This window comes from Parasteatoda tepidariorum, chromosome 8 (genome assembly GCF_982258835.1).
Source record: "Parasteatoda tepidariorum strain Cologne lab strain chromosome 8, Ptep-v5.0, whole genome shotgun sequence".
In the NCBI taxonomy this organism is placed as follows: Eukaryota; Metazoa; Arthropoda; class Arachnida; order Araneae; family Theridiidae; genus Parasteatoda; species Parasteatoda tepidariorum.
The window spans coordinates 14,145,965-14,173,874 of record NC_141762.1 but is presented as its reverse complement, the minus strand read 5'-3'; the positions used below and the strand labels follow the sequence as shown (position 1 = coordinate 14,173,874).

The window sequence follows — 27,910 nt, the reverse complement described above, 5'->3', positions numbered from 1 at the left end:
CCGTTAAGCTTCAAGATGTGCGAAAATTTGAGAAGGTAAATAGTCTCTCAATAAATGTGTATGGATTGACTGAAAAAAATGATGTTTTCCCTTTAGTTATTACTGAAGAGGAAAAATCTCAGCACATCGATCTCCTATATTTGAAAACTGATTCACACTACAGCTGGATAAAAAACCTTTCCAGTATTCGCGAAAGCATCCAAAGAAATTTATTTGCCGAAGGTGCTTACAATTTTTCAAGACCGATGAAATTCTTCAGCGGCATAAATTAAGTTATAATCAACATGAAGTTGTACGAGTTAAAATGCCTACAGATAGATGGCTCAGCTTCAAAAACGTCAAGCATACTCAGTCGGTACCTTTCGTTATTTATGCGGACTTTGAATGTTTGACAAAACCTATTGACTCTTGTGAACCCAATCCAGATGTATCATATACAGAAATGTACCAGAAACATGAGCCCATTAGTTTCTGTTATTACGTTTGTTATATGGATGGATTTTACAAACCGCCTTTTGTTTATCGTGGTAGTGATGCAGCGAAAATTTTCATGGAAAAAAATACGAGGTGAAGCTGAAGAAATTTAAAATTCTTACTAGAATCCAAAGCCAATGCTACCATTAACCATGGAACACGTCGTTCGGATTTACGGCTATCATTGTAGTCTTGTCATTTTTGAACCCAGAAGACAAGGGAACTCCTAGATCTTGAGACAATGCATGTCTTCGTAGAGGACTTTGTGAGTACCCATGTTATATGAGGTGGAAAACCACGAAAACCTCCTACACTTTGTGCGACGACAAACTTGGGGATTTGGCTTCGTTAAATGCTTCATCATTTTGAAGAATACTAACATAAATAGTAGACACGAGAATTCGTTATTCATGTGAGAATTCGTATAGTATAATGTCATCTGCTTTTAATGAGGGAGACTATTACGTAATTGATTAATCCATAAATTACTTTATCTAATACATAATTTATAACATAATTAATTAATCTATGATATAATTAATCTATTACGCAATCACACTAATGAAGAAAAAATTTATATGATATTAGCAATGAGTGGTTGTTAGTTAAAAACTGGACTGATGCCTTTGGTTTCACCTAATTTTTAGTTTTGCTATTTTGCAAGAGCTTCAACACGCATTAATATAGATATTTAAGAAACATAAATTTTATTAATTTTCTATAAAATCATTTATAAAAGAAAAACTATTATCGAATTAAAAACTAATATATAACAATATATCTATGGTGTTTATTCAATCATATTTTAAAATACAATAAAAAAACTTGCTTCATCTTTAAACTTATAATTTCATCAACTAATATAATTTAATTATTATATTAAAATATGAAAGTACTTATTTTTTTAATCTAATAAAAAAATATTGAATTAATTTTATTTTCTATTAGAAAATGAATAACGACATATTTACATAATAGAATCAATTATATATTAAATTTCCTTAAAATTACAAATGAATTAATTTAAATCTAAAAAACATATAAAGGGAATTTTTACCGCTATAAATTCATTTATATTCAAAACATATTCCTTTTATTATTTCATATTATAATAATGCAAATAACTTACTTTATTTTGAAAATACGAGTAAATTCAAAAGTATATAACCTTTAACGGACACTGATTACAGAACTTGGGAGAGTCAAGTTATCTATTTTCTCACAAAATTTTACAACGATAATTTCCGCCCAAAATTTTGCGTTTGGGGTTTATCCACGCCTTATCAATTACTCATATTATAAAGTATAACATAGTGGTTCATACTTATTATAGAGCATGGGAATATAACTATTTCTCAGAAAATTCAATTCAATTACCACCGCATTTAGATGTAAATAAAAAAATTTATAGTAAAAATAAAATTGTTAAGAAACTTATGATGCATGCTCGCAGAAGTGTTTGGGTGAAACTTTGAATAAAATTTTATTTACTTTATAGAAATATATTTTGTCTTTTTTGATCATTTTCACAGGTGAAAAAGTTTATATTATCAAGAAAAATTACACCCTTTAATAATTAATGCAAAAAGTTTTAGAAAAATATATAGAATTTTCTGAAAAACTAGAAAATTATTGCAAAAATTTAAAACATATTTTTGAAAAACTTGAAAATTATAAATATTATGAATTATTTCTTTAAAAACTGGAAAATTATTTTCTCAAAAGAAAAATTTTTTTGCAAGAACATAAATATTTTTCTAAGAGATAGAAAATTTTTTTATAAAAATAAAAATATTTTCTGAAATATTAGAAAGTTTCCCTCAATAATAAAAATATTTTTCGAAAAAGTAGAAAATTGTGTTAAAAAGTTTGAAATATTTTTGCGAAACTAGCAAATTTTTAACAAAAAAAAAATATATTTTTTTAAAAGAGAAAATTTTTTGTGAAAACATAAATATTTTCTTAAAAGAGAGAAAATTTTGTTAAAAGGTTTGAAATATTTTTATAAAATCAGCAAATTTTTAACAAAAAGTAAAAATATTTTCTTAAAAATAAAATTTTTTTGTTAAAACATAAATATTTTCTGAAAAAATAGCACTTCTCTTTATGAATACTTAATACTGCTTTTTTGGTTGCTATTTTGTTTGGAAGAGGTAGGTAACTGCTTGCTCTCAAAAGATTATATGTTGCTGTAAACATCTCACGAAAATGACCAGTAGTAGTTTCCTCTTCTCCATCAACGCTTGTACGAATAAAATTTACTTTCCATAGCACATACTATTTGATAGATCGATTTTCCATTAAATCACTTTCAATTATCTGTTTTAAGTTTTGGATGCGTTTCATCAAGGAATATAAGTAAATCTCATGATGCTACCTCACTAGGAATAAGAGTCTCTTTCTTAAACACTTCGAATGCATTTTGACAATTCTTTTTCATCTTTTTATTATTATTTGTGGAATGATCTATCTTCCTTTTTCTTGAACAAGACAGTGTGTGAATGGATCGGATATGAGTGATCAAGTTAGTCAGATATTAACTTAAAAGATTCACTACACAAATTAAATTTATGCGAAACTAAATGAGTCAGTAAATGTCTCTTTAAATTATCATTTCGAAAAAAGGTATTTTTACAATCTTAACATTCAAAAGTTTCTTGATTTTTCATGAGTTTTTAAATGTCTATTCAAGTTACACTTTCGATTAAACACTTTATCACATAAACGACATTTAAAGTCTTTTTTCATTAGAGTGAATTTTCAAATGTTGAACCATATTCTTTTTATGCGTGAGTATTGTTCCCAACCCCCACCGAGCCCTTACGGATCCCGCATTCGACCACGCCCCCTACAGATCCCTCGGATCCATGGATCCATGGTGCAGAACTCTCATTTCTCATCTACTGGCGTGGGCACCTCTATAAATTTGTAATTCCATGAAAAGATAATTTCTAAAAGTTTAAAGCAAAATACTATAAAAATAAGTTATTCTGCACAGGAATTTCTATAAAGAGTTTTTCGATTTGTTTTAATTTATTATCAATATAAAATAAAATCATAATAATATGTAGACAACAAAATGTTTATTTTTCCAAAGCGTAAAAGTTTGAGTATTTTTACTAATTTAGCTAATTGTTACTAATTGTTGTTTGATTATTTAAGTAGTCTACTACAAATAAAAGGCAACCGAGCTTTCTTCAGTCTAAAGAAAACATATTTAATTTAAATTATTAGAACGTATTACTTTTTCATATTTTTATAGATTAGATTTTTCGAATTTCACATAAACCTTATTAATCTTGCGACAAAAATAACATTATAAAAAGTACATATGGTCGCTTTATATAAAGCTTTGATATTTAAATTCAAAGCCTAGATATTCTAATACCTTTGGCAAGAGTACAATATATTATATTAAAAAAAGTTAACGCAATTATATTTATTAACAAAATAAATTTTCAGGTTCAAGTCTAGTTTAAAATATAATAAATTTAACATCATAAAAACGTTTTTACTCAAAAAAATGCGTTACCTGTTATGCTGCAAGAACTAATCAGAAAACCTTTACTTTTGAATTAATGTACGGATTTTTAAATACTATATCCTTAATACTTACGGTTTTTTAAATACTATATACGCATTATTTTGTACGAACGATATTTTGAGTAACTAAATTGGACTGAAAAACTCTTTTTTTTCTTCTTTTTTTCATGATGAATTAAGATTCCTAAAAATAAAAATAAAAAAGGGTAACCGTATTCTGGAAAATATTTTTTTTCCAATGTCCACCTGGAAAATGACATTTTAATATAGGCATTTTCATATAGCATGGTCATATAGGCATTTAAAGAGCAGATTGGTTGGCTACTCTTTCAGGAGCACTATATTAGGTGAGCTAACGTTGATATCACAGTAAGGACAGATAGTACCAAGAATGAAGGAACATCCACTCTTTGCCCGGGATTCGAACCCGCAATCTTTCTGATGTCAGTTCCCTGACCCCTAGATCTGGTCAGCATCTTCAAACTATGGTTCCAAGAATTTTGTCTTTAAAATTGTTAGAAGTTTAAGAATTTTTTAACAATTTTTAATTATTGTGTATTTCGCCATACGTTATGAAGTATTAAACAAAATGAAAACATTTTACCTTAATTAAAAAACCTGATTGTCTAAAGATAATTTTATGCAAATCTTCAAACAGTTCAATGCAATTTTTTAAGATTATTTCAAATTACTTATTTTTCGATTCATTAATGATCGAAAATGTTAAGATTTTAGAATTATGATAGAAAAACATTTCTCTTTTTTACTTTAGTGTAATAAAATTTAAATAAAAAAATACAAAATTTGAAGGAAATCAGTTGAAACTTTCTGAACAGGAGAGTTTTAAAAAGTGTATTTTTAAAATATGTTTCCCAAAATCAGTTTTATGCCTCAAGCATGTACATAGTCTTCAAAATAATTACATTCTTTAGAGAAATAAACGGTTATTATGTATTAACTAGTAATATTTAATTTTCTTACTAGATACCGTGTATTAAAATGGATTGCAATAATTTATTTCAATATTTCAACTGGAATGCATTGCATTTGAATGTCTGTAAAATTATTTTTTGAAACAAATGCCTGATTGCTTATTTTTAAAGAAACTCATACATTCTAAGTTAGCAGGTCTTCTAGTGCATTTTCTTTTGACGTGCCTCTCCAATTAGCCCTGACAACTTTCTAATCAAAAAGCCCTAACTAGTAGAAAAATCTGTATGTTTTTTTGTTTGTTTTTGATTTCTATGTTTTTCTAATTTTGTATTTGATTTTTTTGTTGTTGATGTTTTTGCTATTTTTTTCTTTCCTCTTTGTCTTGTCCTTGAACCTTAACCATAAACTGACACTTACTAACATAGCGTAAACACAAACTAACGTTTAACCATAAATTTTAATTTTTTCGCGCAAATATCTTCTTTTTCTTTTATATCATTATCCATTCTTCTTATAATGATGAAAAGGAGATTGTTCTTCAGAATCTTACTTAATCAATTATTTTTTTTTCTTATTTGATATTCCTGGAGTTTCCTCTACTTTGATATTTTGTTTGTTAGGGATTTTTAGTGTATAGTTGTATTTTAAATTAAAGTATTCTTCAGTAAAAGTTCAGAGTGACGCATTGTATAACTGTTAAAAACATGTTAACATGTTATTTTTAAATAAATAAGTTGATTTGAAACATACAATGGATATCAATTAATAATATCGTTCTATGTTTGCAAACAGTTCTATGTTTGCAGAGGGTGCAGCTTCATCCCTGGTAACGTAATTGAAAGTCTCTTTTTTTCTTAATAAATTTGCTAAAAATGTCATCTTTTCTTGTGAAATATTGGAAAGAAAATGTCCTTTTCTTGACTTTCAAGCTTGAATAATGGATTTTGAAAGATTCGCGCTTTTTAGGGTATCTGGGAAAAGTTAATTGTGTGATTGTCAATACCTGAGATAGAAACCGATATTAATTTAATTTCTTTGATTTATGAGTTATTTATTGAATCCTTGCAATAAGTCAAATATAATTATAAAATATCATAAAAAAAACAAGTTAAGATTATTTTTTTTTCTATTAGGATTTAAAATTTCTTTGATCTGTTTCAATTAAGAATTAACTAATTAAGAATTAACAAAAAGAATTTCAATTAAAGTTTTTATGTTTTCCTCAGAGTAAAGAGATATTAATTTTGTAATTTATAATTCCAAACTTTTTTTAGCTTATATTTGTATGAAAATTCATTTTGAAAGGTTTAATTATCTGTTCGAGTAATGGAAAAAAATATTTAATCAGCTTAAAAGTATGTAATTCGAATATTGCTAAAGTCAAGTTTTTTTAGAAAAATAGGCATAAGTCTTAAAATAAAAATAGAGCGAAAAGATTGCCTTGTGTAACAAGAAAATTGAAATATTTTTTTTAAATTGCTTATTATCTTCCTGGTGCCATTGCGCTTAAAATTAAGAAAGAAAAAAAGCACAGTTGAACAGCATTAGCATTTGGTTGCAAATAGCATTAATATACTGTTGTTGCCACTCACTTCAAGTTTAACATTTCCGTCATGTTTTCGTTTAGTTAATTTTGTATTTGAGTTTGGAAATCTGGCAATTATTTTTTTATGTTCTATTTTATGTTTATAATATTAATTTAAAGAACTTACGATACGTTGTGTTTAAGAGAACTCTATACGATTTTCATCTTAAGGATGTACGATTTTGCTTCCAACATACATGTAAATAATGTCTTTTGTAAATAGTCTTAATATTCTGAGTGTTGTATTGTAAAATAAAGTAATTTAGAACAAAAGAATCTCGAGTCATAACAAAGTGGCGTCCGTGACATAGACATTGTACTCTGCATTTCGATGTGAAATAGAAGACGGCAAAATTACGAACAAGATATTACATTGTCAAGGATTAAATAGGTTCTGCTTCTGTTATATCTTTTTTACGAAGTCTTCTTTTATGTACAGTTTATATGTTTGATTTGAATTAAGTTTAAGAACGAAAAATAACTCGAGATTTAGAATAAGTAGAAACTGAGGGCTTATTAAGTGAATTTGGTTAATAAACTGACTAAATAATATTTACATTAAGAATATGGATGCTCTTAAAGTGAAAAGAAAGTCATTAAGAACAACTTTTACGACCACATCGAATAAGTTGGCGCACTAAGGTCACAATTGCAAGATAAATTTTCTCGTTTGAATGAAATTCAAAATGAAATATCCTCAGTACTTTTAGAAAATTCTGAGACTGTTGCTGATTACGAAACTGATTTTGAAGCAGCGGAAAATTACAGAGATAATTATCTTGAACTAGACGCAAAAGTCGCAACTTTTTTAAATAAGGACTCCGGTTCCATCGCCAAAAGTTCTTTAGACGATAGTGCCGTGAAACTAAAACTACCGAAATTTGAATTGAAGACATTCTCTGGTGACCCTAAAGAATATCTCACATTCTGGAGTATATTTTCAAAAATTCATGAATCCGGAGATTTATCTGCGATCGACAAGTTCCAATATTTATACCAATCTATGGTACCCGAATCCAGGGCAGCAAGATTAGTTTCCAGTTTCCCAATAACAGCAGAGAATCATCCGAAAGCCATTAAACAATTAAAATTAAGGTTTGGCCGAGAAGATCTTTCAGTACAAATATACGTTCGAGATCTCCTTTCTCTTGTTATGAAAAATGCTACTGCCGGAAAGAATTCTCCTGATTTAGCAACCCTCTACGATATGCTGGAAATAAAATTAAGAGCTTTGGAAAGTTTGGGACATACGAAAGAGAAATTTGCTGACCTTCTAGAGCCTCTTGTAGAGTCATGCTTACCGGATAATGTTATGCGAGCCTGGGAACGGAGTAGAATTTCTGAAAATACTAATGAGGTTGCCAGTCAGAGATCCCTCGAAAAACTAATGTGTTTTTTGAGACATGAGGTCGAATCTGAAGAAATGATCAGTTTAGCTCGTGAAGGGTTTGGTAGAGATAAGGGAAGTGACGAGAAACGAAAAGATTACCACAAATCGATCCAAAGAGATGAGCCTACTGTTACTACACTGATCGCCAACACCTCAGTAGGAAAAAACAATTGTATTTTCTGTGACTGTTCACATCCAAGTCAAGACTGTCAGAAAATAGCAGAAATGAGTTTTGAGGACAGAAAATCGCTAGTTATACAAAAGAGATGCTGTTTTGTCTGCCTCAAATCTGGTCACATGGCAAAAAGATGTCACAGTAATGCAAGATGCTTAGTTTGTAAACGGAGGCATTACACAATACTTTGCCCAGTTCTACGTAAAGGAATTAATTCTTCATCTAAGGACAAAATAACAGATGATGAACAGAAATCAACAAAAATATTGTTTACGAATCGTCCATCCGAACGTGAAATATATCTCAAAACAATTACGATCAGACTACGAAACAGAGACAAGGAAGTCTGTGTTCTAGCACTAATGGATGATGGATCACAGCGTTCCTATATTGAAAAGAGTTAGGCTTAAGAACTGAAACTTTCTCCCTCTGGTAGCGAAGTGTTTTCTCAAGGACTGTTTGGCGGAGGAACTTCTCCTGCTTCAGAGCATAAGAGATATATGATAATTGTTGAAAGTTTAAATCGCAAATATACAACTTCAATATCTCTTCTTGACCAAGCAAAGATTTGCTCAGAGCTAACAAGGATACAGGATAGAAGTTTACTTACTGATCTAGCTTCGCGAGGAATAAAAATAACAAATGTTGGAAAAGATACTCCTCCTATTAGAGTTCTTATAGGAGCTGATGTACTTGGAAGAATTCTGACTGGGAAAATAGAAGTGTTAACATCGGGAGTTTCAGCCATAGAAACCTTACTAGGTTGGATAATCTTAGGTCTAGGAAGAAGAAAGAAAAAGGTTAACTTAGTCGCATTAAGTTTGCAAAATATGGAGTTGCCAAAAGTAAAGGATTTAGACGTTTTAGGCATTGCAGATCCCATGGAAAGAAAAAATAAGATCCAACTAGAGGAAGCAGGAACAACTCAATGTGTACGTCGAATAGTACCCGTGAAATGAAAGAACTTGTGAACTATTCGTAACTTTTAATTTCTTGCAGTGTTACAGCATTATGTTTTTTGTATTGCTTCAGAGCAATACAAAGGTGGGAGTAGTTGCCACACACTTCAAGTTTAACATTTCCGTCATGTTTTCGTTTAGTTAATTTTGTATTTGAGTTTGGAAATCTGGCAATTATTTTTTTATGTTCTATTTTATGTTTATAATACTAAGTTAAAGAACTTACGATACGTTGTGTTTAAGAGAACTCTATACGATTTTCATCTTAAGGATGGACGATTTTGCTTCCAACATACATGTAAATAATGTCTTTTGTAAATAGTCTTAATATTCTGAGTGTTGTATTGTAAAATGAAGAAATTTAGAACAAGAGAATCTCGAGTCATAACAACTGTTATAAATTACAGTTAAAGAGATCTGTTAAATTATTTAGAGCTTAACGATCAGATACATACACAATGAGATGCAAGCAAAATAGTATTCAATATCTCCGTCCGTTCAGTAAGCAAAAATATTAAATTATGGTAGTGAACTCATCAAATTTGTTTAATCAATATAATGTTATATAATAATATAACGATATAAATGCTATTCTAAAAATTTATTACTTAGAAAAATTACTGTTCACCAAAAGATCTAAATATTTATAACAATAATAGATTATAATATTTAAACGTGGGAAGTGGTGGCACAAGTATAAGCAAATATAATTACTTTTAGTACATATTTGTTAAGTAAGTAATCTTAACTTTAGTAGAAGCACATTTCTGCTAAGAAACAACTGTTATTGCGAAGAAATCATCGGAGTTGGTGAGCGGCAGTTAAAAAGGGGCTGAACTATGAATCCAATAAACAATAACATTTTACTGAGCGTTAGATAAAGAATATTTAAATTGGACTGCAGATTTTAGAATGTCTCGTAGCATTCTTCTTCAGAGCAAACAACCGATGCATGAATATATTTTTCCATGATGAAATGTATCAAGCTGCTTACGAAAGCTTTAAGAAGGAAACAAATCTGCTTTTGAACGCGTCTAGCTTTTGCTTGAATAACACTTTGTCTTAAACATAATTTTATTCCTAGGACTTTTCATTTTATTCCTAAGATTTTTTCTATTCATTTCCTAGGACCTGTTATTAGTTGAATAATTTTGTAGTTAGACTCTGCAGATGACATTTATATGTTTCTTTATACAAATGTTTTTCTAGACAGTCCTTGATTCTGTAGTGAAACGATCGTGTTTGTTATTTATTTCTATTAAGAATTTAAATTTCTCTTGAAAACAGCATCGATAATTTGCTCTGGAGGAAATTCTTCCCGGTTCCAGCTCTGATAGATTCAAAACTCTGCCTTATCTTCTTTGGTGCTTCAGATGATAAGCCACCCCAACAGCTGATTAGCCACGAACTGTGTTAAACTTGAGAAAAAAATAGTGTTATATTTCGTTTTCTCAAAAACATCATGATTTGAAATTATAATATCTCAACTTATTTCTCTTTTTAAGCCATAAATCGAGCTTAATAAGCTATAGCATGTCGTTTGTGCAATTTTAAGTGATATTTTTAAGAAAAATATTACATTTTGTCAGTTTTTATAAATTTCCAGGGCGATGAGTGACCGGATGGTATTAACCAGTAATAAAAATTTCAATCTTCTTTTTACCACTTCTTTTTCGTAATATAGCGTTACACATCGATTTTTTCGGCCCATCCTAGTGTATATGTTTCTGCAAATATATAGAGAACCAACATTCTATAGAATGCTTATCTTCTACTTATAATGCTTATAGAGTTAATTCATTTCTAACTGATCACCACCACTGTCATTTGGCAAAATTTTACTGTCATTTTAGTTTTTAGAGAAATTTTTATAGTAATAATTTTATTTTTATCTCCGTATACCCCTCTGGGGTGGGTTGGAGTTCAACCTATCTTATAATGCTTATAGCTTATATGCTTATACGCTTTTAAATGCAGAAGAATTATTAAAGAAATCATCAAAACTACACTTGAGGGCATGTTAAATCCACCAGATTCAATAAGCAATGTACCCTAGCTGTCACTCCGTGTCAACAAATTCTTTCAACACATCTTGCAATTCTCTGGTTATCCATGACTTTTCGAACTTGTATTTCAAACTTCTAATATTTTGCTTCAATTAATGATATTCATTCTCTTATACTTAATTTTAGAGTAAAAATGCTTTTTAACTTCTGTGCTTTAGTTCAAAGCTACGTTAATATTATTTCCTATGCTTTTTGTTTAGGGCATTTCCCTATGCCTTTGTATTTTATGTAGTAAATATTTTCAGATTGTAATTTATTCTTTATATGTCATTTATACTTGCTGTTAATGTAATGTTTTGTGTTTTATGTATGTTTTGTATGTAGAATGCTTGTTCTACTCTCGTGTGCCCTTGAATAGGGCGGGTCAAGGTATAAATAAACAATTACTTTATAATGCTTATAGGTTTTTCACTAATCTACAATGTCATGACAATGTGTAAAATTGTAATTGTTTCATCCTTGACTTGCTATTATTCATTCTGCAGAATGCCGTGGAAATGAGTGCAATAAATATTTCATAAATTGTCTGTCAATTTCAGGCATTCTATACAATGACCAATGCAAATAGCCAATAGCTAACTAGTTTCTGAATAAATAGTTTTATATCAGAAATAGCTATTTTATTCCTTATTTAACAAAGAATAGCGAAAATTGTAATTAAAAACGGTAAAATTTTAATTAAAATTGTAACAGAATTTTAAACATATTGTTAAGAATAGTTTTCTTCTGGAATACATAACTATTATTAATTTACAAAATAATACAATGTAAAACTTTAATTAATTATTTCAGAAATTATTTCGTGGTTGCAATTAGATATAAAGAAACTATGCACGTTTATATTGAATCCTTGCATTGTTTTATTTTATTTATTTATTTATTTATTTATTTATTTTTGAAAAATAAGGTCAGTAATATCTTTGAAGTGAACTCTTCTATACCCGTAACTTAAATATTTGATGTCAGCAAAATATCTCAAATTAAACCTTTTTTTAAAATTTTTCTATTATAAATTATTAAATATTGTCACCTTTTTTAATCGTATAAAAATAAACATTAAGGGCTGTAATCTCATTCAGGTAAAATATTTTGTTTAATAATTATTTTCCATTAATTTTCTTCAAGTTAAAAAAAAAGCAAAATTTATCTATTAGGGGCCAAAGCTCCCTATGCGGGAACAATATTTTTTTAACTTGTCACTAAATATAAACTATGTATATCTTAGATTTTTTTTTTAATGAAAATGTAAAAGATTTCTTAAGCATCATAGTTTTATAATGAAAATAGACATAACGAACAAAGGTTTTTTTCTGTTTTCTTTTTCAAGTAGAATCTATGAAATAGACGTGTTCAATAAATTATAAAACTTCTTTAACATTCATGTGAAATGTATTCTTAAGTATCAGAAATATAAACTTACATTAAAACCGAATAAGTTATTATTTAGTTGTATACACATTTCTTTAATATTTATTTAACATAATTAAAAACTAAAAATATTTTGAATAAATTACTCAAGATCGTAATGCAGAAATTTTAATAACTTCATACTTTTTCCTTTCGCTGTTGTGTTATAAATCATCTATCGTGTTAATTTTCAAAGTTGCAAAGCAATCATGCTTTAAATTTGCAGAAAATTTGGAAATATTATTTGTAATACTTTTTTTAGTTTATTTTACGATTCTCAGATTCTAAGAATCTCAGAATTCAAGCTTCAGTTAATTATTACTTTTTTTCTTAATAAAATGTAACGTTTTGAACTGACTTTCCAAATAGAAGGATTTAATTTCTAGGATACCTTATTATTACATTCTAAAGCAAAAGAAAGAAATTTTTCTTGACATGCATGGTAGGAAAATAAGAGAAAACGACAGCAAGTCAAGCGGGAACAGATTTTTTTTCCTTCAGTTTAAATTCCAATAGTTACTAGAAAAATATCGAATTTTTCTTTCCTCATGCCCGTATTGAATCTTCGATTCCAGTCATTTCATTTAAGCAAATGTTTGGAAAAAGGCACATAACAGTCATTGATCATGTTATGGAAGAAAACGTTCGTAAATTTCGACTGAGGAAAAAGATTATTTTGTTGTTGCCAATCTTTAAAAGAAAATCCATAATATTGATATCGTTAAGTGAAGTTTAAATGAATGCATAATTCAAAGGAGTGTTGATTTAATTTTAGGTTAACGATTTTAGTGGAAATACATTTATAGAATCCATTAAAAAATTGCATAATCATGCAAATACCAACTTTTTTAAAATCAAATAATTAAACAATAACAATAAATCTTAAACATTTTAATACATTAAAGGGTGTCTTTTTTCACAAATAACAATAATAGAAGATGCATCCAACAATAGTACAGTCAAAACTACCAAAACAGAGTAAAATTTACCTTGATCCTGGTTCTATGAAAAGCATCAAAGCTCGGCAATTTTTACCAAAGAGCTTTGGTAAATTAAGAATAAAATATTGTTCCGTTTTACGTTACAAAATTTGGTAAAATTTGGGGTCATTTTATCTTGGTACCTGAAAGCTGAGCATAAAAACCATGTCTTCTGTTAAATTTACCTTACAGTTTGTATTTTTACTAATTTTGTTGAAATAAGAACTGTAATTTTGAAAACCAGAATTTTCGTAAAATCGTTACAAATATGTACAGAAAAATTACCAAGTGAATGGTTTAAGTAACCTATACTTTGATTTTATTAAGCAGAGTTATGGTTATTTTATTTGAAATATCATTATTTTACGGCACGGTAATTTTATCATTTCATCATAGTAATTTTGTTCTTAATATTGTGTGGTAATAAGAACCATAATTTTGAAAACCATAATTTTCTGTATTTCATTACCACAAGAATGGAAAAATAACTGAATATATAGTTAAAATACTGTATATTTTTATCTTAAATGTTATTACCAAACAGTAATTTAATTTTACTACAATTTTTTCCATGTAGCATGCCCTAGACAATGGTAGGATAATATTTTTGGAATGTACTTATCGAAAAAAAAACTAAGTATATGCGCAACATTAAAAATTTCCATCATCCTAAAACAGCGATGAAAAATGTTTTTTTATAGACACTGTTATAGAGAAGGCTTTTATGCAAATATACTACAATTATTTTTCTTCATATAAATTTAAGTAGAAAATATTTTAAAAAGAAATATGTACTGAACAAATTAACGTTGCAAACCAGGTTTAATGGTTAATCAGATTAGGTTACGAAAAACTTGATTTACAAATTATTTTCAAAAGTCAGTTCGTTAAATGGCTTTGTTCGTTAAATTTGTTTTTCGACACGACTAAACTACACAGCTTGACAATCGTTAAGGAGCATTTACATTTTTCGGAATAATTAATAATAGACATTGATTGATCAAATAAAAGTAAGTACATTTAGTAGAGCATTTATTATTAAGCAGAATGGTTCAGACAAATTGAAAAATAAATAAAATTAAAAATAAAAATATACTTATTGGACGATTTCCAAACAGCCATTGAAAAATTGTTCTTGCCAGAATGAAACATAAAGGAGTACCTCATTAAGATGTGTGGTTATCTCTGACACTAATGCACATGTTGCATCTGTTATTTATGCTGTCCACCAAACTATTCACGAGTCCTTAGGGGTATTGTCCCACTCCTCTCTCAAGGCTGTTTTCAGCTCTTTACATGTTAAGTAAAGGGCGTGTTTCTAGAAAAACCGGCCTGTCAAGGACAAGCAAACAACTAGGCATAATCTATAGGATTTAGGTCTGAGGAATACATAGACCATTGCATACGATCAATATCATTACAATCTATTGTTCCCTAAACCTCAGCGCACTTGTGTAGCCGCGCATTGTGGTTCATAAACAGAAAGTCTGATAAACGACAAACATGATCCAGAATAATCTATTTGCAATACCACTGCGATTTAACGTTACCTCGCTCAAAGATGTAAAGCGGTATTCAGCCACTGAGCTTAATGTCTGCCCATACCGGCACGTCTGAGCCATATTTATGAACTTATTGTTCTGCACAAAGTAATCCACTCTCTCCACACCAACTGATAGCCGGAATCACTTTCGGATTCGGGATTCGTCGCCGAACATCACTCTAGATCTTTACTGGTTACCCCAAACAATACGTTCCTTACACCAACGTAATCTTTCTCGAAGATGGCGTGGTTAGAGAGGGATGCATCGAACAGTTTTCCGTGCATGCAAACTAACTTAACTTTATAGCAGTGTGATATTTCTGGGAGAAACATGTGTACCAGTAGTGGCTGCAAGGTCTGCAGCTATCTTTCATTTCTGGGATACATACGGTTACTCTTGAGGTGTGGTGTTCCTAAATTGACCACTGGCATGCTATCGTATAGCATCTCCGCCATCAGTGGTCATTTTTTTTCTCGCGAGATGACACTTTTTTAACTCCCGATGCTGCGGCCTCAGTGGTGACATTTTGACCTGCTTCTAGTCGTTTAACTACTCGTCCACGATAGTAAGAACTCAATTGGTATCTTACTAACATTTTGCACTTAAATATTTCGAATCCACACTGAATTTCACTGAAATAAGTTCAACATTCTATGGTGCTATTTATGAATTTCGAATGAATGAAGAGATTTGTGCACTGACTTTTATACAGATAACAGGTTCCGCTTTCTACCACGGCCTCTACGTTTGATTTTCTGTTATTGGTCGGATGTCAAGAACGCTGCTTTGCATAACTCATTTAATCCTTAGTAATTGTCAAACAGTGTACATTAGGAATATTTCTTGGCTAACAAAATGAACCGTTGTGGGTACACATTAGTTCATTTCGAACTATGTGGCTACGTTCCCGTTAATAGTTCAGCTCAAAACATCGGGCAAATTCCATTAACCCGACTACGATGTTTTACCAAATTGCTGCGAACTAGTGTTGTTATGTTCAATAAATTATGAGTAGGATTATGAAGTTCCAGTTAGGGGTTTTATTATCATTTAAACATTTTAAAACTGTTCCTTTTTAGGGTACGCAAGCCATGGTTTATCTATCTTTGTCCTAGCAGCTAGTACTGTTTTTAGGGCTCTTTCTTTTAACGGTCTTTGGTAGGAATGTACATTCCCCAGTCGGATAGTGCATATAAATCCTTAATTGCTAGACATTTCTCCAATTTTCTAGATGTTATACACTCAGGTTGTTTCGAGATGCACCCCATGGTTGAATTAACGACAGCCAGCTCTGGATATTAAATAACAGTTGAAACATTAAAAAAACTGCATGAAAAAAGTTTATACTGGTGAAATTTTGGGTACAACTGTTTCATGTATATGCCAAATAACTTAGTCATTTCATTACCTCTTTAGATATTACTAATTCAGATACTTGTAAACATAAAGTTACCCTACCATACCGCGAAATGTCTACTTGCCAGATAAGCATACGTTATTTGGTAATTGAAATTGAAATGCCGAGCTTTAAATAAAACTTTATACGCTTGTATTATGGGGTCTCGGTTAAGCGCCGTGCGACGTAAAAATCAAGCAATGATGATTTTCTTCGATTTAGATGAAGATAGGCTGAATCACCCACTTATCACATAGAAAACCATTCATGCCTTTGGAAACATAAATATCTTAAGGCAAACATATTTTTATTTAATAATTATATTTTTGCAATAAATAGGTTTTAATTTTAATTTTATTTCATTTATGGATGTGGTCACAAAAAAGTTCTTTATTCTATTTAATAAATTGTTCACATGTTTTCGAAATGCAAAGTAGTGTCGGGAGAAAAAAAATCGAGAATCCTTTGAACTGAACATTGCTTTCAAATAGCATTTTAAAATTTAATTATTGTTTAAAACAAAACTGAGACATTTTAAAACATGACATATATGATCATGCAGTGATTAAAAATATTTTCCTCATAATATTCCTTTCTTTTACATAAATTTCAGTTAATTTATTAAATACAGATCAGTAACAATTTAAATTATTAAAAGAGATCCTACTTATTTTTAATAAAGGATGTATAAAATAATCTTAATAAGCAGTGTCTGTTCAGATTTAAGACAAAGTATAGGTAAATTTTTGCGCTTTAGCTTTAAGTTTGGTTTACAGTAAGCTTTCTCTGTATCACAATTTAAAAAGATCATATGTTTTTTGTGTTACAATTATTATGACGTCCTTAGAGGATATCGTTAGGGATATTTCGCAAAGAATTTGTGTTACCTCCAACCTTGTTTTCTACATCAAGTGACACTGCGATTTGTAGAGAAATTTTAACCCATGCGATGTGAAGTGTTAACATTAGAGCTGGAGGACCCATGCGTGTGTTAGCATTAGAGGTCGAGGGAACCGTGACGTTTAGCAAAATTTGCCTATTGATACTGGTTAAATGATTGAGATTTTAAATTTTATTTATTTGGAATAGGGGAGAGATGGACACATCCAGGTCAGCGGATAGAACTGAAACCTGGTATTCTTGACATGCTCTTATTAAACAGAAATTACTTGTATATTGATTCTCAACAAACGTCATGCTGTTTTAAGGAGACAAAAAAAACGAAAGCATTTTTAATAATTCGATTAGGAAATTTATGGTATTTAATTAACCAATTTAGCTCTGCATAATCTATTTGCTTAAAGAATTATTTTCATACATTCAACGTCTGATAACGTCTGTTTAACATCTAATTGGCCTATTTCTTTATATTTTTTGAACTGTTCAAACAGGTTTTACATCATGTGCAGAATATAATAAACGTTTTCTTCCGTTAGAGTAGAGGGAAAAAATCGTTTTTTTTTTTTTTTTGGACTAGAAGAAATTGGATAGCAATTCTCCCACAATAATCAAAAGTCAAAATTTCTGGAACGTTGAATGCAATGACTCTACTGTAAACGGTAACTGCATGAAAACTATAGCATTGCAAGGAGTATGGTTTAAGTTTCGTTTGTGATTTATTTCATGCATCTGATCAACTAACTAAATATAAGATAAATTTCCAAAATATTCCCTATTTTCCTTGAATTTTAAACTCCTGCATCTTTCAAAGCACAGAAAAATTATTGATAGATTAATTTGTTGCTATAAATAAGTATTCCAGTAAGAAACAAAAAGTTTCTTTTCTAATATATATATATATATATATATATATATATATATATATATATATATATATATATATATATATATATATATATATATATATATATATATATATATATATATATTTCATCTTGGTTTCATTCGAGCAGGTAGGATCACCAAAAAAAAAAACGTATAGTCAAAGCTACCGAAAAAAAAAATGGTAATGATACGGTAAAAATGGTATGGTAAAATGCTTCGTGTCTCTTACTTTCAGCAAAGCATAATGATTTTTATCGAAGTGCTTTGGTAATTACTTTTAAAAAAGTAACAGTAAAATATAATTTTATTGCTACGCTGTTTAGTAGTAAATGTAGTAAAATTTGGTAATTTTATCAAGATACTTTATAAAAGCATTTCAGAAACCATTTATTTAGTAAAATTCACTTTTCATTATGCATTTTTATTCTGAATGTGTGACAATAGGATCATCAATTTTAAAAACCAGAATTTCCGGTAAACCGTTGCATTATGAACGGAAAAAATACCAAATGAATGACATAAATACCGTATAATAATAATAATAATATAAATGCCATTATCATACAGTGCGGATATTTTGCCCGAATTTTTTTCTTTATGATGAAACTGTGCTTAAGCATATTTTCAGACAATTCTTGATTTAACCTCATAAAAAATTATGTCATTTTCTAAAATTCAAATAATGCATATATTTAGATATAAATTACTACTTCATCTTTCAAATGAGAATTACAACAAATTTGTATTCATAAAGTACTTCAGGAAAAAAATTAAAAACCTAAAGAACCCGGTTCTGTAGAACTTTCTTCCATTAAAAGTAATTAGAAACTTTTTCTGTTAAATTAAAAGAAAAATATTTTTTTCTCTTAAAATATGCTATCTAAATACAATTTATTTTGAGCAAAAAATCAAACTCTAAAACAGTAAGAAAATATTTAATTTAAATGGAAAAATAATAATTAGATAATGAAATACTAGTATGTGTCTTTAGATAAAAAAAATGAATACTAATGCTATAGCTGTTTTACAAAAAGAATATTCAGTTCAGTGAATAAAGTGTTGTCAAAAGGAAAATAACTTTAAAGTAAATAACGCAAAAAAGCTTCAAATAATAATTTGCTTTCCATTTCAAGGTTATAAAACTCATTAAAAATAATTACAAAATGCAAATTTCTCTGGGGAGCTTCAAAAAAAGCTATAATGAAAAAAAGTCATCATTTTTCAGAAAGGTAATTTTATCAGTGTCAGCAAAAAAGCAATAAAAGGGTTTTACACTTCCCAAGTGACAGATAAAAACCCAAATAAAATGAGATGCAAAATTCTTTTTAAGTGCATATAAAATACTTTTAAAGAAAAAAAAATCGTGATGATATGCTTTTTTACACTACTTTAATAAAAAAATGACAAATTTACAAAATGTATTTTTTGTTACCATTAACACATTTTTTTTGTTTGAAATGCTTAAATTAAATTTGATTTTTGTCATAAAAGATTGATGATATCCTCAGTATTGTTTCAACATTAATGATAGGTATCGAAATAATAGGGGGAATTTGCAAAATTACGTTTACTTAAGTACGCTCCAGTAAGTAAAATTTCAAGTAATTGCGCATTGCTCACTAGAGTTGCGCATGTGTCAGTTCTGGTGAAATGCACATGCACTCAGGATAAAAATATCAAATTTACTTATGAAATATGAAATTTTGCAAAATCCATGACAGCAAAAGATTTTGCAAAAATCCGTTAGTTAAAACACTAAAGTAGTGGACTAACTATAACCACAAAATCAAAACGAACATCTATAATGGACGTTGACAATGTCTTTAAAGCTGAGGCATGCGATTCAAGATGCTTGCTTTTGTGGAAATAAGTAGTTTCCAGTTATAAACTTTAGTGTTTGAGTTTTTTTTTTTTTCAGATTCGTTTCCAGGATGGAAGTAAAGGGAATTCAAGAAACAAGCATTCAATCAATGTGACGTACGAAATCGTTATCTATAAAAGAACGAACAATTTCTTCTTTCATGCCGGTGGAGAGGGATAAGCAGCTAACTCATCTTTTGAGTCTTTGGCCGATTGTAGATGATGATCCTATATATATATATATATATATATATATATATATATATATATATATATATATATATATATATATATATATATATATATATATATATATATATATATATATATATATATATATATATATATATATATATGTCAGGTATATATGCCGAGTTACTTCAAACTACACCATAATGCGATGATGGTTATCATCAACTAATTCAATCAACCATATGATCAATAACAATAACAATAATATTTATTCCTCAATAATAACATGAGTCACATAGACTCTAACCACTTAGGTTCGAACCACGCAGGTTTCAGGTTTTATCTAAATACAACCAGTTTCACTTAGAAACTACACATCAACTGACTCACTCTTGATTTACATCGAGAAAGTTCCAATACATTCCTGTTCCTGAGAGCGACATCTGGCGGGATAACATAGAGGCTGTATTCTCGCATGTTACAATGTTACATATATATATATATATATATATATATATATATATATATATATATATATATATATATTTGTATATTCAATTAGAATTTTAGATTTAAGTTGACCATTGAAAGTAATAATAAATGTGTTCCAGTTTATTTGAGTACTTCATGATTTTTAGCATACTCTTCTTTGTGAGTTAAATCCACAGCTTTGCGTAAAACTGCGGAACTGTGCGCAGAGAAATTTGGTAGATTATAGATTTTGATGAAATCAGCGATAAAGAATGCTGCTTATTTTTATTATTATTATTGTTAATGATATTTGAAAAAATATTATTGAACTTCAATTGATTATTTAAATTCTTTTAACTAAGTTGCATAGTTAAAATTTTTTTTAAAAAAATAGCATCTTAAATCAAAATGAAATAAAAGTTGTGATCGCCTTATTACTATCACTGGGTTACCCATTGGTCAATTGCTTTTTTCTTTCTGAATTGACTCCGTTAAACGTCACAGCATTTCAAATCATGGGTTGCAAAAACTGTCTCAATGGATGTTTGTCGTCGGATTGGTTTTCAAATCTTGCCTATGTACGTGTCTCAAGACGTCATAAAATACTTTTCCCTCGTCAGCATTCATATTTATATTGAAATCACTGACAAACCAGTAATTATACGTTAATAATAATAAAAATATAAAAATTATTATTATGTAAATACATTAAAAATGCCTGCTGATGAAAATAAGACGAAAAACAGCAGCGGTCACCATAGCAACGCATGCAATGACAACGCATGCGCACTGTTTACTATTAATCTTGAACTCAGTTGAAAAGTGTGTACTCGCCATCGAATCCAAAGCATGACCCATTTTGCCAATGGGTAATAATTTATAATTTTAAAATAGCTAACATGTATCTAGTTTCTTATGGAACTAGTGCAATTAGATTATTTCCTTATTGAATGAACCAATTGTCATAAAATCACACGATTCATATCCTAATTTTATCAATACATTTCTTCAAATTGACATTCCATGTTCATGTTTTTAGATGGAAGGTAGGTTTAAACAGGAAGCAACATTTAACAGCTATAAACAGCGTGATTGTAGTTTTGCCTTTGCAGAGTAAATCATGCCAAGTTACGCAGCATCTAAAATAAGCGCGAGGAATGCTTAGTTGCTTTAATCTTAGGTACGGGAACGTGAGCAGTCTATCTATGTTATCAATCCATGAATTTTCCTTGGCGAACACTTCTAACGTATACATATCACTTGCATTTTTGATTTCGCGATGAAAGGTGCATGTTCTGTGGGTCTTGTTTAAATAATATAACTGCTTGTCTATATCACTCTTAATTGGAAAAGCGAACAATTGGAAATACATCATCATCTTCAATCAACCAACCTTCTCCATATGGTATTACTTGAACCTAATTCACATACTTCGGGGCAATTATTTAGCAAATTTTTAATTTGAAAATCATCTTTACAAGAGACAAATATTAAACATGCCCATAAAATATGATTATTATATTACAGCACATAATCAAAAAAGAGTTAATAGTGGAGTCTTAGTAAGAAAACGTTTAAAAATTGTATTTAAGTTAAAGTAGTCTACTCTAAAAAGAATAAACAATACTTATCCCTATGCCTAATTTAACAAATAAAGTTTACACGTGACTTCGATTCGAGTAAACAGCTTCTTTTTTTAATTAGTCAGCATTTAACGCAAGAAAAACGCAATTTTGATTTGAAAATCATTTTAAAACCTACAAATGAAACAAGATTATTTCAATATTACAATGTATTTATAAAAGAGGTATTTTTAAAATATTTGTAAAAAACGCTTAAAACAATATCTGAATTAAAGTAGTTTACACCAAAGCGAATAAACAACAAGCAATCTTCAGAAAGTCTAATTTAACAAATAAAGTTTACACGTGACTTCGATTCGAGTAATCAGCTTTTTCTTTAAGTAGCCAGCGTTCAATCTAATAAACTCACTGTTCTGTTTTCGAGTTCTGGGTTGAGTACCCTATGTTCTGATTTCTTGATAAAACGAAACAAATAATAAGTATAAACAAGATTAAATACGAAATCTCATGTTGTCTTTTTGTTTGCTTCCGAGAAAAATCCATTCCTAAAAAGGTCGATATAAAAGATTAAATACCATTCTGTAAGTGAGTCGTGCCTAAGATACAACATTTAGATACTATTTGAAGACAGTTTTAAGAAAGTAATGATGACAGAGGAAGTACTTTTGAAAGAGATCTTATCAAGAGATTGTAAAAAAAAAAAAAAAATACACTGTATAAAGTATCGCTCCACCAAAACAGTAATCTTTTCTAGAGTTTATTTTACGAAGTCCCAGTAAAAGTTAGATTGGACTCATAAAAAATGCTTAAAACTTCCAGCTAGATTCCTGTAATCTAATTAAAGTCTTTAAAAATAAGTTCTTTAAAGAGGTTTAAAAGATTATACAGGCCACTTCATTAAAAGTCACCATTTGCATTAGAATAAAGAAGAAGAAGAAAAAAAAAACATCTCTGAAATCTTTTTGATGTTGGTGGAATGAAAATCATACTAGATGGAAAACGATGTTTGTTTAAAGAGAGTGTTTAATGGTGGCACCGTAAAGCTGATTACTGGTTTGAAATATAAAGTGGATATTGTGTGGGCTTCTATTGTTTTGTAGTTACTTTTAATGAATAACATCTTTTTGCGGAGAAAAAAACATTAACATTTCCTTCTCAAGTTAACTTGTTGTATTTAAGGAGAATAATTAATTAGAGAGAAATTTTTAAGATCTTAGATTTTGTTTCTTAGTCAATTTTTCCGTAATAATTTACTAAGTGTCCTCTAGATTATACCCCTTGGGTTTCTTGTCAGTGTATCTTTTTATTAAAGCAAAATATAGAAAATATGAAACTAAACAGGATATCCCATAAAGACCACACTTAGTATTTGTTTTTAGAATTATAATAAAAAATTAAGAGCAGGAATTATACCTATTGGGACACTCAAACTGTACTAAACTAACGTCTGCTCATAGAGGACCAAGACCTACTGTGCCCATCTCAGTTTTCTTGACCTTGGGGTCTGGGGTGCAAGAACAGATGTTCCGGTACTGTGGAACATTCGATGCTTACTTCCCAAACATGCTTGGTACTCATTTTATCGACCCACTGAAAGGATGAAAGGCTGAGTCAGCCTTGCTCAGCTGGAGGATCGAACCAAGCACCTGCAGCACGAAAGCGCGCTGCACTACCACTCAGCCATCAAGTTATAATTGACTAAAAAAAAGGAAAATCTTTATCGATATCTCACCAATTACATAGAAGGTAGGCACATGAAATGAACTTAAAAATGGATTTATTTAGCGTGTTTTTAATAATTGTTTTCGACGCATTGCTGTTTCTCGCAATCAAACCTATCTATTTATTACTTTTTCAGCCTGATTGTACAGTTTATCAGATTTCGAAAGTATTTCTGCTTATTCCTCGGCTGAATATTAGTTTGACGCCCCAAATACCTAATTTTCCGTTTTCATTTTTGAAAAGAATTCCAAAATTGTACATTAAGAGTGGTCTTCACGAAACATCTGATAAAAAATGCTTGTATTCCTTCTTATAACGATACAAAGTTAATACTTAATATTGCAAATGCAATTCAAAATGTTACTTTTTCATTGTAAATTCATCATTCATTGTAAATCTGTATTAATCGACAACGTAAACGAGCAACTTTGCTTCTAGGATTAAAAGCGCAACATTTTCAAAATAAATTCACACTCTAATCTGAGATAAATAGTCAAAAAAGACAATGCGCAGCGCTGTTAATTTAATTTACAACATTAGTTTTCAAAAGCTCATTGTGCAGCTTTAGTTCGACGTAAATGAAGCACCACCAAAGCTACTAGTAGATTGCGATTAATTCGGCACAAAATTAACTCTCACCATTGTAGCAAGGAATTTAAAGTGTTATTTTCTTCTAAATAAATTCACATTCAGAATCGGATTAATTGAAACAACAAAGTGAACTCACAGAACTCCTACTAAGATTTAAAATCCTACTTTTTTCAAAGTTAAGACTCGTTTAAGTTTAATTAAATAATACGTTAACACGCTATGAAAGCAAATGCAAGTGCAGATTTGAATTAGAAAAGTGGACACACGGTATTGCTGCACCGACAAAGTATTGTAACCTTTTTCTTCTAGATTAAAGGTAATTGGGAGTTAAGTAATACTCTATGCGATATCTATTATGTCGCAAATTCATATTAGTTAAATATTAAATTAACGTGCTAAGGGTTGAAACAAATAAAAGTGCAGATTTGCTTTAATATGACAAAAAGATCTGAATCAAAGTAATATAACCTTTTTTTTTTCTAGGTTAATGGTGATTGGGAATTAAGTAATACTCTATGCGATTTCTACATTGCACTAGATGTTACTTGTAGTACTGCGTCCATATTCAATCTAGTTGCGATAAGTGTGGATAGGTAAGTTTTGATTTAATTACTTTATTTTTAAACAGGGTTTTGTTCAATTTTAGGAAAATTGCTAATTTAACGGAAAAAATAGTTTTAATACTTATCATTTTTAAATCTATTTAAAATTCAAGCATACAAAGATGATTTTGATTTTTTTTAAATGTTGTTAGATCTTAAGATTAAATTTAGCTGCAATATATCCAATTGTATGCATTTATGCTGATAAACCATTACTACAAAACATTGTTAAGAAAAAAGTTTTAAGTAATTGCATTCTACAAAAAAGAGAAAAAAACATAGATCGATTTTGTTTTTAAATTATAGTTTATATATTCTCAATGTAAAAAAAATAATTTGTATTATTATAATTAATAAGACGTAATCCAGATACTTCCAAAAACTTTATTTCTGTCTTATTTTTAACACTTACTTTTTTCTATTAGTATTTTTTTGTATTTTTTATCTTATATGTCTAGAGGTGATATTGAAGTTAAAAGCTATCATTTGTCTCCTTTTGCAAGTCCTTTTGTTGTAATTTGTCACTAACCATTCCCCAGTTTTTTTGTAACAAGAATCAATAAGAATGTCTGTATGCTGTCTCGTCTATCATTATTACTAAAATAATTTGCGTTGATTAGTTTTAAAATTTAAAGTCACTGTGTTAAAAAATCATATAACTATTAATTTGTTACAATGGCACACTTTACTTAGCTGCGTTTTTCAAACTCGAAGCTAACTACCTTTTGTAAATTTTCTCCAATTTTTGAAAATTTTTAACATCATGTGTATACCAAGGTATTAATCATTACACATAGATTTTTTAATTATGTTGATTGAAACTTAACAGTTTTAAAATTAAGATGATTTGAAAACAGACACTTACTACTAAAAATGTAGTTAAATTAATTGAAATTTGAAAAGTTAATGTGTTAGCAGTTTGGAAAAATGTTGTTAGAAAAATAAATGAATTTTATTTTATTCATTAGCGCAATAATGCAAAAGTTTCGATCCTCATGAGGGTTTCAAATGTTATTCATTGGACTATATTTTTTAATATTGCGCAATACCATGTTAATACACAAACATTTGTACATATTGAAAAAAAGAACTATAAACACGACTGCCCATAGAGGGCCAATGCCTACTGTGCTCATTTCAGTTATCTTGACCTTTGGTCCATCGTCTGCAAGAGCAGATGTTCTGGTTGGGTGGCCAGCCCAACGCGGAACCCCCATTGTATAGTTCCCAAGCATGCTTGGTACTCATTTTATCGAACACTGAAGAAATGAAAAGCTCAGTAAACCTTGCCCGACCCGAGGATTGAACCAAGGACCTGTGTCACGACAGCGAGAAAAGCTACCACTCATCCACCCACCGGGCGTTTTATGCATAATATACTTACAATTTATTTGCTTGTGAAATTTCCGTGACTGTTCTTTCTTAAATCTTCTGCTTTAAATTAAGATTGCACAAATTTTAACAAGACTATCATAGCAAACGAGATAGTACAGAGGTTACTGCATCAAATTATTTGAATGGACCACCACTGGGGATATCCCCGGTGGTAGCTTAAATTCTACCCTGCAACAGAACGATGCGTAATGACTTATTTGCCAATGCGCAATGCTTATAAAATTATCACCTTCGTGCTGGTAGTCCAGAAATTGTGAAGCGTTTACCTGAGGCGCTGGACCAACAACCTGGATGACTTGGTAGTGATTTTTTTTACCACACAAAAATTTTCTTTAAAAAACAATGGACACTGGGGAAGTTTTTTTTTTATATATTTCTGAATCAAATTTAACAAATCTGAGATACTTTTGTACCACTAGTTTCAAACCTAAAATCAGTTTCTCACTCCAAGCTAAAGTTTTTCTCTTAAAAGATATTCGAAGTCTACTTTTTGTCGAAACATACAACATGTTACATATAACAGGAGGTCACATAAAAGTTGAGATAAACTTCTAGCAAAGTTGGGGCTTATTATAAGGATTAAAACTGCATGCAAGCGGAGGATGAGAAATGTTATCATGTAAATGTTATCTAGGGGTGCTTACGTATTATGAACTCTTTCTTACTGCTCTTCTAAACAGGCCACGATAGGGAAGCGTCCCTAGAAATCTAAATCTCTCCTAATCTAAATTTTAAATCTCTCCTAGTCCCCTGTTGTATATTGTTTATTTGTATCTCGACCTGCCCTATTTAAGAGCATACGAGAGTAGATACAAGAAACATATATTAAACATACATAAAACACCAGAAATTATATCAACAACAATTATTTTAAAATCACAGATGTCAGTGGCAACAGCCCGACTGAAAAAGTACAACATCACAAGTAACAACACAAAAAAGGTATAACATCAATGACATCTGCTAAAATTGAGCCATTATGGAATTAAAAGTAAAAGTTATTTGGTCCAACAGGCCCTTATGATGACTTTATGGTTAAAAATAGGTCAACAGACCCTTATGATGACTTTATGGTTAAAAATAGGTGAACAGACCATTATTACTTTATAACTTAAGATAAGGTCAACAGACCCTTATATTTAAAACAAACCGTGGCTCAAAAGTTAAAACCAACCTGCACAAGATCATCCCCAAATTTGTCGACAATTGTGGTGTCTCTACAATACAAAGCATATGATTGACCATTTATAAGATGAG

At 29.6% G+C, this 27,910-nt stretch overlaps 1 protein-coding gene across 2 annotated transcripts in view; it reads left to right on the top strand.

The window, feature by feature from the left end:
• LOC107456822 (dopamine D2-like receptor) overlaps window positions 1–27,910 on the top strand; it is a 457,990-nt gene that overhangs the window by 404,243 nt on the left and 25,837 nt on the right. For both annotated transcript variants that reach the window (XM_071180681.1, XM_071180682.1), the window contains one exon: window positions 25,140–25,249. In XM_071180681.1, coding sequence (XP_071036782.1) covers window positions 25,140–25,249 — 110 coding nt within the window. The remainder of the gene's footprint in view (window positions 1–25,139; window positions 25,250–27,910) is intronic.